At 45.1% G+C, this 13509-nt stretch overlaps 1 protein-coding gene across 5 annotated transcripts in view; it reads right to left on the bottom strand.

Moving 5' to 3' along the window:
- Positions 1 to 11485, bottom strand: part of ARG2 (arginase 2) — a 926201-nt gene extending 914716 nt beyond the window's left edge. For 2 of the 5 annotated variants that reach the window (XR_010190474.1, XM_063947808.1), the window contains exon 1: positions 11213 to 11485. Coding sequence is in view for 4 of the 5 variants with exons in the window: in XM_063947808.1 (XP_063803878.1) it covers positions 11213 to 11329 (117 nt within the window). In the remaining variant the exon portion in view is untranslated. The remainder of the gene's footprint in view (positions 1 to 11212) is intronic. The other 3 variants (XM_063947807.1, XM_063947805.1, XM_063947806.1) reach the window with 3 other exon arrangements.
- Between the last annotated feature and the right edge of the window lie 2024 nt (positions 11486 to 13509).

Raw genomic sequence — 13509 nt, 5'->3', positions numbered from 1 at the left:
TTCACATGCTCTGGTTAGGGCGACCAGTTCAGCAACCTGGGCTGAGTGAGGTGGGCCTAGCGGTTCCGCTTCTATGGTGCCTTGGTCATCTACGACTGCGTATCCAGTACACAAGTCTCCCGAGTCTGACTGTCTATGACAACTACCGTCCGTGTAGAACGTAAGTTCTACATCTTCCAGTGGGTTGTCACTGATGTCAGGCCTTGCGGTAAAATTTTGGATCAAATATTCCATACAATCATGTGTGTCTTCCTTTGTATTAAATCCTCCTTCCCCACCACTCTCATCCTCCACCCTTTGTGCCTGTCCAGGCACACCTGGGAGATATGTTGCAGGATTTAATGCACTGCATCTCCTTATGGTGATGTTTACGGGGGCCATTAGTGCCAATTCCCATCTTGTAAACCGCGCTGATGAGACGTGCCTGGTTTGGGCAGAATTTAACAAGGCTGACACTGCATGTGGTGTATGAATTGTGAGGTTGTGACCTAGCACGACATCTTCGCTTTTCGTTACTAGCAATGCTATCGCAGCAACGCTTCGCAAGCATGTGGGGAGGGATCGCGCTACCGTGTCTAGCTGAGCGCTGTAATATGCTACTGGCCTGCTGGCATCACCGTGCTTTTGGGTTAGTACGCCTGCCGCGCAACCAGCACTTTCTGTTCCGTATAGCTCAAAGGGTTTCCCATAGTCTGGCATACCTAATGCTGGTGCCTGCGTTAGGCACTGTTTAAGTCTCTCAAATGCCGTCTCAGACTCGTCTGTATGCGAAATCCGATCAGGTTTGTTTGAGGAGACCATCTCCTGCAAGGGTAACGCTAGAATGGAAAACCCTGGGATCCAATTACGGCAATACCCACACATTCCTAAAAATGTTCTGATCTGTTGCTGGGTTTGTGGCAGAGTCATGTCTCTAATAGCTTGAATTCTATCAGCGGTCAGGTGTCTCAGTCCTTGTGTTAGACAGTGTCCCAAATATTTTACCTTAGTTTGGCATAATTGCAACTTGTCTTTGGAAACCTTGTGTCCTGTGTCTGAAAGATGAAACAGGAGCTGTTTCGTATCCTTCAGGGATGCTTCCAATGAATCAGAACACAGTAGTAGATCATCCACGTACTGTATTAATACTGATCCACTCTCTGGTTGGAAAGACTGTAAACAATCATGCAAAGCCTGAGAAAATATACTTGGACTATCTATGAATCCTTGTGGTAATCGAGTCCATGTGTATTGGACTCCTCTGTATGTAAATGCGAACAAATATTGGCTGTCAGGGTGCAGAGGTACCGAAAAGAAAGCGGAGCAGAGGTCAATAACAGTGAAAAATTTCGCAGTGGGAGGGATTTGCATTAGGATGACAGCTGGATTTGGCACTACGGGGAACTGACTCTCAACTATTTTGTTAATCCCCCTTAGATCCTGCACTAGCCGGTAACCCCTCCCCCCACTCTTTTTCACAGGGAAGATGGGACTATTGGCAGTGCTGGACGTTCTTACCAGAATGCCCTGTTGTAGCAAGCGCTCTATTACTGGGTAAACTCCTAACTCCACCTCTGGCTTCAGAGGGTACTGTGGGATTTTTGGAGCTATCCTACCATCTTTTACTTGTACAACTACCGGAGCTACGTTTGCCATTAATCCAGTGTCCTGTCCATCTTTAGTCCAAAGTGACTCTGGTATCTGAGATGTCATTTCTTCTACTTGGGAGGGAGTCCTATTTGTCATAATGGTATGTGACATTAATTTTGATGGGGAGTCTAACATGTCTCGCACTTCCTGAGCGTGATTCTCAGGTATGTCCAAGAATACACCTTCAGGAGTACAATAAATGACGCACCCCATTTTACACAGTAAGTCTCTTCCCAGGAGATTGATCGGTGCCGATGCAGCCAGCAAAAAGGAATGCTTGGTATGTAAAGGCCCTATTGTAATCTCGGCTGGCTTGCTAACAGGGTAATGCTGGACTACTCCTGTTACTCCCATGGCTGGAATTGTCCTACCAGTGGTTCTCATGCCCACTGTCGAATTTATCACTGATTTGGCCGCCCCCGTATCTACAAGAAAGTTTAATGATTTACCAGCTACATTAATTGCAACTTCGGGTTCACTTCCAAGGCTTGCAATCAATTTTACTGGCTGCAGATTACAGGTATGGCCACACCCCTATTGGGTATGGTGACCTCCCTGAATCCCGCTGGCAGCAACTACTTGTGAGGGAGTTAGCTGGGAACTAACAGAGGCGTGCCAGTCTCTGTTCGGGGGGTATCTTTTTGTTTCCCCTGTATGTGGCTCATAACTCCGTCTCTGTGGACCCTGATCCCAATGTCGTGTGTCGTGTCGTTGTCTAGGGGGTTGATAAGATTTTTGTACATTTCTCGATCTACAGTCTCGTGCAAAGTGTCCTTGTTTGTGACAAAAATAACATGTTACCACATTTGACTTACCCACAGGGTTTGGTGATATTAACACAGGCTGTTTTGTGGTCAGGGCCTGTATACTTACCGACATTAACTTATCACCTTGTGACTCCCTGTGTCTGGTGATATTCCGGTCGTGATCAATAGCAGCCTCTCTCAAAGTAGCCACAGACAGACCTCGCCAACATGGTTGTGTGGTCTGTACCCTAGTCTTTAATGACTCTTTTAAACCATCCATCAGTACCGATACTGCTACTTCTCGATGGTTTATGTTTGTTTTAATGTCCTCTATGCCTGTGTATTTTGCCATCTCTGATAATGCTCTGTGAAAATACTCTGCAGCTGTTTCTGACTCCTTTTGTTTAATGGAGAATATCTTGTTCCATTTAACTACCGCTGGGAAATACTCCTTTAACTGTAAACTTATTCTTTTTACATTATCTTTGTTGTACACATCTGTAAGAGGTACATCCTGATCTAATCCACAGTCAGCTAAAAATTGAGTTGCGTCGACATTGGAGGGTAAACAAGCTCTTAGCAGTACTTGCCAATCTTTATTATTGGGCTCTAAAGTGTTTCCTAGGTCTCTGATGTATTTTTGGCTAGCAACTAAATCTTTTCTAGGGTCAGGGAATTCAGACACTATGGTCCTTAATTCCATTCGGGTAAACGGGCTATACATGGCGATGTTCCTAACAGGAGTGACTCCTGAAGTGTCCGTTTTCCCATTTGGCACTACTATTACCTTAACAGGATTAATTCTAACAACATCATTCTGTGTAGATTCTGCAGTTTGTGGTGAAATAGTTTCAGCATAGTGTATGGTGCCGTACTTACCCGTTGACACGACCTCACCTGTCCCTCCGCTAGGGGGCTTTGTTACTAATCTTATGGGTTGGGCCGTGCCTACTGTTGTTTCTGATATGGTGGCTGCTAGAGAGAGCGCTGATATTGTTGCCGATTCGTCCTCTTGATCACACTCCTGGGGAAAGTTCAAAACAGGGTACAACTTGCACGGGTTAATACTTGCATTGGTTAATTGGTTAACATTATCTTTAACATTTACACAGTTGCTAAGTGTTTGTTTGTTACACCTTAGTGCGTCATTCTCCGCAACCAATTTCTCTCCTGATATGTATGGTGGCGGTGGGGCCGTGGCTATCAGTTTCCTGATCGAGCCAGATCCCGCCGCCTGAGCCAATCCTCTCTGTATGTCACCCTCCTGTTGCCACAACTGCAAATAATCATAATGCTTGATTCGTCTCTTTGCTGATTTAATGAGACATATCCTTCTCCTTAAATTCGTTAACACTTCTGTGCTGAAGCTACCTACTCTTGGGAATTTCTCCCCGTCATGTACTGTCATTCTCTCCCATTCATCACATAAAGCTTCTGTGTGACTTCCGTACTTTTCACACATTACGTACCTTGCCGACCCGACTGGTCGGTTTATAGAATCAACCCGAACCGAGGTTGATCGCCCCCTTCCTGAACAACTGGCCCCCATAATTTGCAGGTGTTACGGAACCTTACAAAAAACCAAGATATTCACGATAGGTTGACGGTGAAGTTTACCGAGCACCTCACTCACTCGCCCACGCCGACCAATACGACCTGATCACACTGATATAGTGCTGGCGTACTCGACCCAGGGCCCCTATTAACCTTTGTTTACTGGAACATGTGAGTGTGATCCGCAGAGCATTAACCCTTTTCAGTAAAGGTGTGGTTGTCAGATAGTTCCTGAGTGACCAGCGAACTTCCCTTTTTGAAAAAAGAAAAAATTACACAAATCACGTTAGAATGTACAAATAGCGTTTATGACCTTCGTACACAAATAGTACCGGTCAGGTTTACTAATGCACACAATTACGTGCGGTACAATCGTTCAGCACATAAGCAACTAATCTTATGTACGGAGCGACCAGCGGAATCGAAAATTGCGGCTGCGAATTCCTTTAGCAAGAGCTTGTATGGCCTATATGGGTGTTGCACCAACCCTTTTTTTTGGTGTTGTGCCTGTGGACTCTATAGCGGACTTCCTTGTCTGCTGTACCTAGACCTCCTGGTCTGTTATGACCTCCTGGTCTGCTACAGTATGACCTCCTGGTCTGCTATACTCTAATGCTCAAATTTTATGTTTAACCAAGGATGCCTCCCTAGCCACCGTGCATTTCACTTACACGTATGTACCTCACGAGAACTCGATGATTTCTTTTGGTTCAATCCTCAAAATTGTAAAAACAAACACTCACTCACCACATATACACTTTTGTTTCTATTTCTATTTCTGCGCAGAAATTTCTCTTTAGACCAGATGTGTTACAAATTAGGAGAAGGATCTATTAATTTAAATTTCGAATTTAAAATAGATTTGCGCTACTTATCGCCTATTGCGCTATTTATCGCTTGTTGCGCTATTTATCGCCTGTTGCGTTACTTAAAAATCAACACTATCGTGTGACTTGAGTTACGTGGGCGTACCCAGACGCTCCGTTGCGTAATTTACGCTGCGTGCGTCGGCCCTTTGCGTACGCGAGTCTCTCCCTTTGTTAGAGACACGTGTACACCAGTCTTTGTCCACCGTAACACAACTAACACGTTTATCAATGTAGATGATCCTCGATCATCTACCGCACACCACACCAATCTCTCCTTTTACCTTTAGGTAGAGCTGTGTGTATTTCTATACCTTAACTGTATTACCTTTACTTTTTAACTATGAAATAGCGGCAAATCTCTCTTAGTACGTTTATCAATTATACAATGGCAAACAGGAGAGTGATATATGAAAATACACGAATGAAAAGAAATGCAGATATGCGTGCGTGTGTACGCAAGACAGAAATAAACAGTTTTAAAAAGACACTATCGTTTTGTTCTTACCTCCGGTCCCGGATTCCTTCAGCACCCTTTACTAAGTGAAGCAGACGCTTATCCAAACAGCACTACGAGGAATATGACCTCCCGCCCTTTGCTGCTGGATAATGTCTGCTGAAATTACCTAGTGCAGATATGTGAAGGACGGGCGAGCCGCCAATTGATAAAGCTAAATATTTATCTTATATAAAACCCTTTATGAGGTCTAAGAACACTGTACGCTATTCACGTATGGAGTACCGTAAGGGTACGCTCGTTGCGTAGCAATCGCTTAGCCGTAGTCGAGATGCTCAAGCGTCACGTTCGCTCACGGCCAAGAGATCACAGGCAGGCACGCTATTGGCTGCCGTCTAACATAATGATTCGCTATAGCGTAGCGGACGCTCGGGACCACGAGGAGATCACCAGCGGCGCTGACGCTCACAATGTTAAACCTTTATATCTAAACCATAAACAGTATATTATGCAGTAAAACCTTAGTGTAGAAATAGGGTGTAGATGCAACCTAGTGTAACCTTATTAACTCAAATGCTGTTCGAGCGTCACCGACGCTCTGAGAATACTAAACACTATAAGAAATACACAGATACCTGGGCTTAGGGTCCAACGCCTAATATATATATATTATGAATGATATACTTGCAAAAGAATTAACACAATACAAGTCATACACTACAATATAACATAGACTACCTAACCAGATAACTACACAGGAAATACAATACAATACAATTATGTTTTAAGGGAAAATAAGAGAGAAAGAGGAGAAGAGAGAGAGAGAGAAATGGCCCACAATAACAGTAAGAACAATATGGTTGCGGAGAAACACTTACGCACAAGGGGAAACGATCGCATGCGCCTCTGGACATCCAGCTCCCGATTTTCAGCAATGATAACCGTTGAAGAGTGAGCTGGATGTGATCGGCTTGTCTATTTATGCCCCACACACAATACAATTCAATGGTCCCTACAATCTCATTGTTCATTGGACACAGGAATTCCTCCTCGCACTATAACAAAAGGTCATAGGTTGATTCATACAGGTGGGCTGTGACGATTTCCAACAGCTCAGGTGGGAGGGAAACTGGGTTTCCCGCCGCATGGCTAAGTAAGAGCAAATAATAGTAAATGGACATAAACTTCTTATGTCCATAACTATTCGCACGAGCGATTAATCCGCTCCAAACCAACACCGGAATATTGCTAATTAAATACTCTTCCGATGGGTACTAAACACCACTGTATGACTCCTGTTAGACCCTTTGTACAATACAAAGAGGGATCCCCCTGTCCAGGAACATGCTATATTAACTAAACTTTCAGAATCTATCAAAGGGACCATGATCTACAAAATACATTATATAGTTAAAATATGTAACGATTAAGTCGCACGCTACGATCACATAAACTCTACCGTAAATACGCATACCGTGCGCCTGCGGGTGCCCGCGACTGTGAGTATGCGCACGCACGGGAGAGCGTACGCATGCGCAGCGCGGACGTGTATGAGGTGCAAATATGGCAGTGTGTATAGAGATATTTTTCTGACTTTGACAGCTGTGTCGGGGAAGAGCTATGTCAGACGAGGGCTATGTAAATGATAAACTGTGTCAGAGGGAGAGCTGTGTGAGGGATAACCTGTGTGAGGGATAAGCTATGTGAGGGGGAGAGCTGTGTGAAGTATAAGCTGTGTCAGGGGGAGAGCTGTGTGAGGGATAAGTGGTGTCAGGGGGAAGAGCTGCCTGAGGGATACGATGTGTTAAATGGAAGAGCTGTGTGAGGGATAAGTGGTGTCAGGATGTGAGCTGAGCTGTGTGAGGAATAAGCAGTGTCGTGGGAGACTTGTGTGAGGTATAACCTGTGTGAAGGATAATAAATTATGTGAGGGGGAAGAGCTGCGTGAGGTATAACCTGTGTGAGGGTTAAGCTATGTGAAATATGATAACCTGCCTGAGTTCTCAGGAAACGCTTAAAGATTTGGGGCGGGATGTACTAATGTACATCGCCGCCCATCGCCGCCCTGCGCCACGATGCTGATCGCATATGTACTAACATATGCAATCAACATTACGGAGGACAGCTCTTCCGATAAGAGCTGTCCTCTGCGATGCGCAGCGGCAGCCTGACTTCCGGGATTCGGCCCCAGGAGTCAGTCTGCGCATGCGCGGGGTGACGGGACAGCCGCAGGGCATGCTGGGAGGGATCCGATCGGATCCCTCACACAGCGCCGCGAAGAGAAGCCCATAGGCTTTTATGGACTATCGCCAGCTAAAGCTGGCGTACCCCGCCGCGGCGCTGACCTGCCGGCCGGGGGTTAGTACATCAGGAAAATGCGGTAAACAGGGAGTTTACCGCATTTTCCGCTTAGTACATCCGGCTCTTGGAGACTAGAGAAAAGTCTTGTGCATGGGAGGGCACTGCACAGAGTGGGTGCTGCATGAAAACAGTCCTGTAACCAGGGCCGGTGCGAGGGTATTCGGTGCCCCCCTGCAAACCATAAATTTGCACCCTTCCATACCTTTCAAGACTTACAGAGAGGTGTTGTCTCACAAGGAGCGTGGCCACACAACTTCAATTTCAAATTATGCCACATAGTAGCACAATCTAATTCACATTACACCGCACGTAGTAGTGCCGCTTATACACATACTTCCCACAGTAGTAGTGGCACTCATACACATAACACCCACAGTAGTGCCACTTATAAACATAATGCCGACAGTAGTAGTGCCCCTTATACATAATGCCCACAGTAGTGCCATTTATACACACAATGCTCATAGTAGTAGTGCCCCTTATACACATAATTCCCACAGTAGCACCGCTTATACACACGTCAACAGCAGTAATGCTGCTTATACACACAATGCCCCCAGTAGTAGTGCCGCTTATACATAATTCCCTTTAGAATGTAACCTTTCACAACAGGGCCCTCGTCCCTCATGTGCTTTTACATCTCTTATTTAACCTATCTTCTTTTCAATACTCCCTTTGACGGCACCACATCCCTCGGTTTTCTGCCGCCCTAATACTTATTTCAGTGCTGTTTACTGATGCAGCTATATTTATATACCCTGTACTTGTCCTATATTGTCTTGAATTGTAAGTCACTGTTTTCATGTTTTGCTTATTTGTTTACTCTGTAATTGGGCGCTGCGGATCCCATGTGGCGCCATATAAATAAAGGATAATAATAATAGTAGTGCCTTTATATATAATGCCCACTGAAAGTGCCATTTATGCCCTTAATGCCCACAGTAGGAGTGATGCTTATACATAATGCCCACAGTAATAGTGCCACTTATTCACATAATGTCCCTAGTAGTAGTGCCGCTTATACACATAATATCCCTAGTAGTAGTGCCAGCTAAACATAATGCTCACAGTAGTAGTGCCTAGTGTGGCAAATATCGGGATCGGTGGGATCCCGGGATTTAGGCCATATCCTGGGATTGGAAGCTCCAATCCTGGTATTGGAAGCTCCAATTCTGGGGATTGCGGGATCAAGTGGCCATTTAATGACTGGCAGCATTGAGTGTTCCTGAGGATGTTCAACGCTGCCCGGCTCCCTCCTCTCCCCACGCGGCATGATTTCCACCTGCCCGCCTCGCAAGTTTGGTGAGTTATACGGGCAGTGCGGGTAGGAAGAGGCGAGGTGGGGTGTGGGGGATGGGCGGACACACATTAAAAAAAGCCAATCCTGGGTATCACGGGATTAACCATTTTTCAATCCCGATGCCCGGGATTGAAAAAAATGGCCCGGGATTGGCCACCCTAGTAGAGCCCATTACACACATAATGCCCACAGCCGCTTATACATAAAGCCCATAGTAGTAGCCAATAGCAGTAGCCCCTCATACATAATTCCACAGAAGTGCCACTTATACACATAATGCCCCCACACACATATCTATATATATATCTATATATATATATATATATAAATGTAGCAATCAGCGGCACTCACGGCTCCCAAAGAGGGAAATGAAGACTCTCAGTCGTTGTGCGGTCAACGTTTCAATGTTATTAAATGTTACATTTACTAACATTGAAACGTTGACCGCACAACGACTGAGAGTCTTCATTTCCCTCTTTGGGAGCCGTGAGTGCCGCTGATTGCTACATTTGTTTATGGACACCCCATTTGGGGTCGTTACACGGAGGGCACCGTCGTACTAATCTTACCATATTTCTGAATGGAGTGCTGCTGATTCCCACATATATATATATATATATATATATACACACACACACACACACACACACACACACACTTTCTTTTTCACTCATTCTTTCCCTCCACTTACCTAACAAAGTCTGGCTGACTGGATCTGTAGCAGCCCATTCTCTCCCTCTAACACACAGCAACCCAGGTCCTGTGTTGTCCCACTCCATTTGTGCCATGTAGCTTTACTCCCTCATTCCTGTGAAGCTCTGCCTCCTTTCAGGTCCTTAACAGGAGGGTGGGAGGACACTTCAAGCTGCCTGCGCTGGTGCCTGTCATACAGTGTGACAGGTGCAACAGTCGGCATTAGCAGGAGACATCAGCAGGGTTGTGGAGCAGGAAGAGCGCCTCTCCAGACTGGTGCCTAACTGCTTTGCATCCCTTTGCTGAGCGGGTAGCGGCGGACCTGCCTATAACCATTACTAGGAGTAGGTTATGCATGTATAAGAAATATGCAGACCTTGCGCATAATGAAAGGGCAAGCTGAAAGATATTGTAAGATAAGAGAAGAGAGGTATGTTGGTGTACAGTAGTTTTGTTTATCGAAGTTTTTTTTATATGGAAATCGATAACATACAGGCAGCCAATGGAGAAACTGACGGAGCTGAGCAGCAGATTAATGTTTTTCAAGAAGGGGAGGGGCTAGGGGTGTGGTATCCACCAGGGTGGGTAAAAAGGGGAGGAGCTAGTGACATGGCACCTACAGGGATGGAAGGTGAGTTCCACAACCTCTGTAGGACCACTTTAAGCTCTGCATTGCGTAATGTCAGGTTTATAATGGGTTGTTGCTAAATCCTAGTGGACTAAAAGACTTCATTGCCTTTAGTAACCAGGTGGTGAACAAAGCGAGCCCAGGAGGGTACATTTGGACTCCCATGCTCGAGCCTCGCTCCTGCCTGTGTTGTTGCGTGTCACCTGTTTGTAACATCATGGGTGCTTTAGCCTGGTAGAATTTAGACTTAACCGTTTATAATGTGCATGAATCATATGGAAATATTTTTCATTATTGGCCTTAAATGTCTGTTAATATGTGGTATGATAACGTTTACTGTTAGAATTCTTATGTAAACTGTACAGTGGCTACAAGTAATGACATGTACTTTGTGAAAGGTAGACATGTAAACGACATTTGTAAAGCCTTACCAGATACATGTAATGGTGCCCATACACTTATGAGATTATTAGTACTAGCCTTCGATTTCGACCACATCTGTGAGAGATTGTATGCACATTTTAGTACCTTGAGACGCGATGCGCGGGCACGCTGGTCGAATTTCGCGTCTCAAGAGATTATGTGCTGCACTTAATATTTCTTGCATTGCAGTGCGATCGCATGTGGTTTTAAGCCCACATGAGATATATCGCACTGCGATGTGCCATGGGCACTGGCCGGAAGAGGCCTGAGGCCGCCCCCACGCGGCGGTGACGTGCCCAACACGTGATTACCATGCGATCTATCACATGATCGCATGGTAATCACTTTGGCAGTTCAGGTGCGATTTCATTGCACCTGAAGTGCCGGTGCGATGCCCCACGATGTTGCGCCGTGGGGCATCGCACAAGTGTATGGTGGTCAGCAATAGTGAGCACAATACCATATTAACATATACACATACGATGCTTTTAACTGCTCAGATGATCGCATGTGGTAGCGTCTAGTTAGACACAACCGATCGCATGTTCTGCTTACCTGACCCTTGGAGAAAGGAGCTCCAATAACAGCTATCGAGTGCGTGCATTTCTTCTGCAGGTTAACGACGCGAACCTTTTCCTTTAAAAGCTTTATAAAGCGAATTGGCAATGACATCTTTAATAGGGTCGCTACAGCTTATTCTCGATGGCGGGTGATGAACAATGATCTGTCCTCTTTGTTACCGGAGTGACCCAATTTATTCTGTTTACAGCAGCATCGCGGATTTGACTACTTGACTTTGGAAGAACATCCTATCTTGGGACGTAACGGTGACCGACAGAGAGCCGGCCAATGAGAATGGCGGCTTTCGGAGGTGTGTGAGATAGTGCTTAGCTCATGCCCCATTACCGCAATATCGCTGACTGGGGTCAGCAAGTGTATTTTGGCAGAAAGAAGTACAGTCTGTGGTGCTGCATTAGCTAATAAGCAGAACCTACAGTAACCTTGCTTTTTATGTTTCCTAAACATCATTGATTTGCTCAACGTGTGCTAACTTTAGACAATCATAGCCTAGAGCACATTCTTTAGCTAAATAGAATAATCTGATTATGGATGATCATTGTTTCAACTTGTTACTGAAGTGGAAACGTTGCAAAAACACAATACTGAACGGCAATAAATTAACCTGTGTATAATAAGGTCAGCATGCCCTACCTATCTATCATCTATCTAATCTATCTATCTATCTATCTATCTATCTATCTATCTATCTATCTATCTATCTATCTATCTATCTATCATAGATAGATAGATAGATAGATAGATAGATAGATAGATAGATAGATAGATAGATAGATACTGCTGTATTCTTATTCCTTGAGTAAAGACAGCAGCAGCACACGTAAACAACATGATTCTGCATTTCAGGTCAGCATCCATAAATAGTAACGCTATTTAAAGACTGTGTTTAGTCATGGCTGTCCATTTTGTAGTAAGTACATAGAGATAATTATTTATGATCAGTCATAGTTTTTGCTATTCTCAATTTATAGTCACCACTATTTGCATCAATAATGGGTTAAATAACAAAGTAATATATTAATAAATTAGTCTAATGACAACACCTACCAAAAGAGACTGGCAAAGAGTGTACAGTATAGTGATATCACTATCTCTCTGTACGGGATGCAGTCATGTGACCAGTGCACGGGATCCCAGCGGTCACCATGCTGACGCCGGGATCCCAAGCAATCAACTTGCCGCCAGACAGAATGCCGACCCTCAGGGACTATTCCCATTTATGGGTGTCCACAACACCCAAAGAATGGGAATAGAACCTGTGGCGAGCGCTGCAAGCCACCGAGCCTGCAAGGGGCTTTGTTGTGCGAGCCCCCCCATTCTGCTGCCAGGATCCCAGGGTCAGTATGCTGATTGCCGGGTTCCCTGGCGTTGGTCTCTCAGCCCCAACCCCTCTGTACTTATGTGTTCTGTCCCAATTCACTACGCTTGTGTGGCCATCAGGCTACTCATGCAGAAAACGGTTAAATCTGTTAAACATGTGGAAACAGTAGTTTCTGCATATTTTTCACATATTCAGGGTAACAGAACCATTCACCATTTCTTCAATGCAGGAGTTATCATGGCTATCTCCTGCAGGCACTACAGAACAGATTTTGCACACCATCACCAGGACTATTCATCATTAGGCTCCAAAACTGAAAGTCTTTCAGCTTGATAGTGAGCAATAATGCCGACTACAGATGGCGTAGCCTATTGGCAGGAGATCCGGATTGTGGAGAAGGATACATTCAGATTCTTCTGCCTCTTCCAGACCTTGCAACAAGCATGTAACTAAGCCGTACAGTGTAAACTTCTTACTGATTAGCAGCAAAAGCGTTGAATTGATGTTTCGATTGTGGGACAACGGCTATTCGGAACAGTTATCCCGGCCCCCAGAGCATTGTTAAAATTCCTCTGGTCAATACTGTATGTTCAGATCCATAATTTTTGTGGCTTCTTTGTGATAGGGGTCCACAAACCTCTCTGATGTTTCATCTAAAGAGGAGGGGAATAACATGCAGAGTGCATACCAGGCAGCACCGTATCAAACGCGTTGGGTATGGGTGACCGTCGGTAAGAATACTGACGCCGGGATCCTGGCTGGCAGGGGGGCGAGCGCAACAAAGCTATGCTTAAAACCTGGACTGTTAGTGTGCCTTTAGGACATGATCCTAGAGACTTGGGCGTCTATTCATGTAGCATGGAAAAGCCCTGTTTTGCGTTAAACAGGGCTTTTCTCTGCCTACTGCAATTCACAGAGCGGGTTACCGTGGAGAAGTCTCTGACTTCTCCAG

This window comes from Pseudophryne corroboree, chromosome 12 (genome assembly GCF_028390025.1).
Source record: "Pseudophryne corroboree isolate aPseCor3 chromosome 12, aPseCor3.hap2, whole genome shotgun sequence".
Lineage (NCBI taxonomy): Eukaryota > Metazoa > Chordata > Amphibia > Anura > Myobatrachidae > Pseudophryne > Pseudophryne corroboree.
This window is presented reverse-complemented; position numbering and strand designations above follow the sequence as displayed.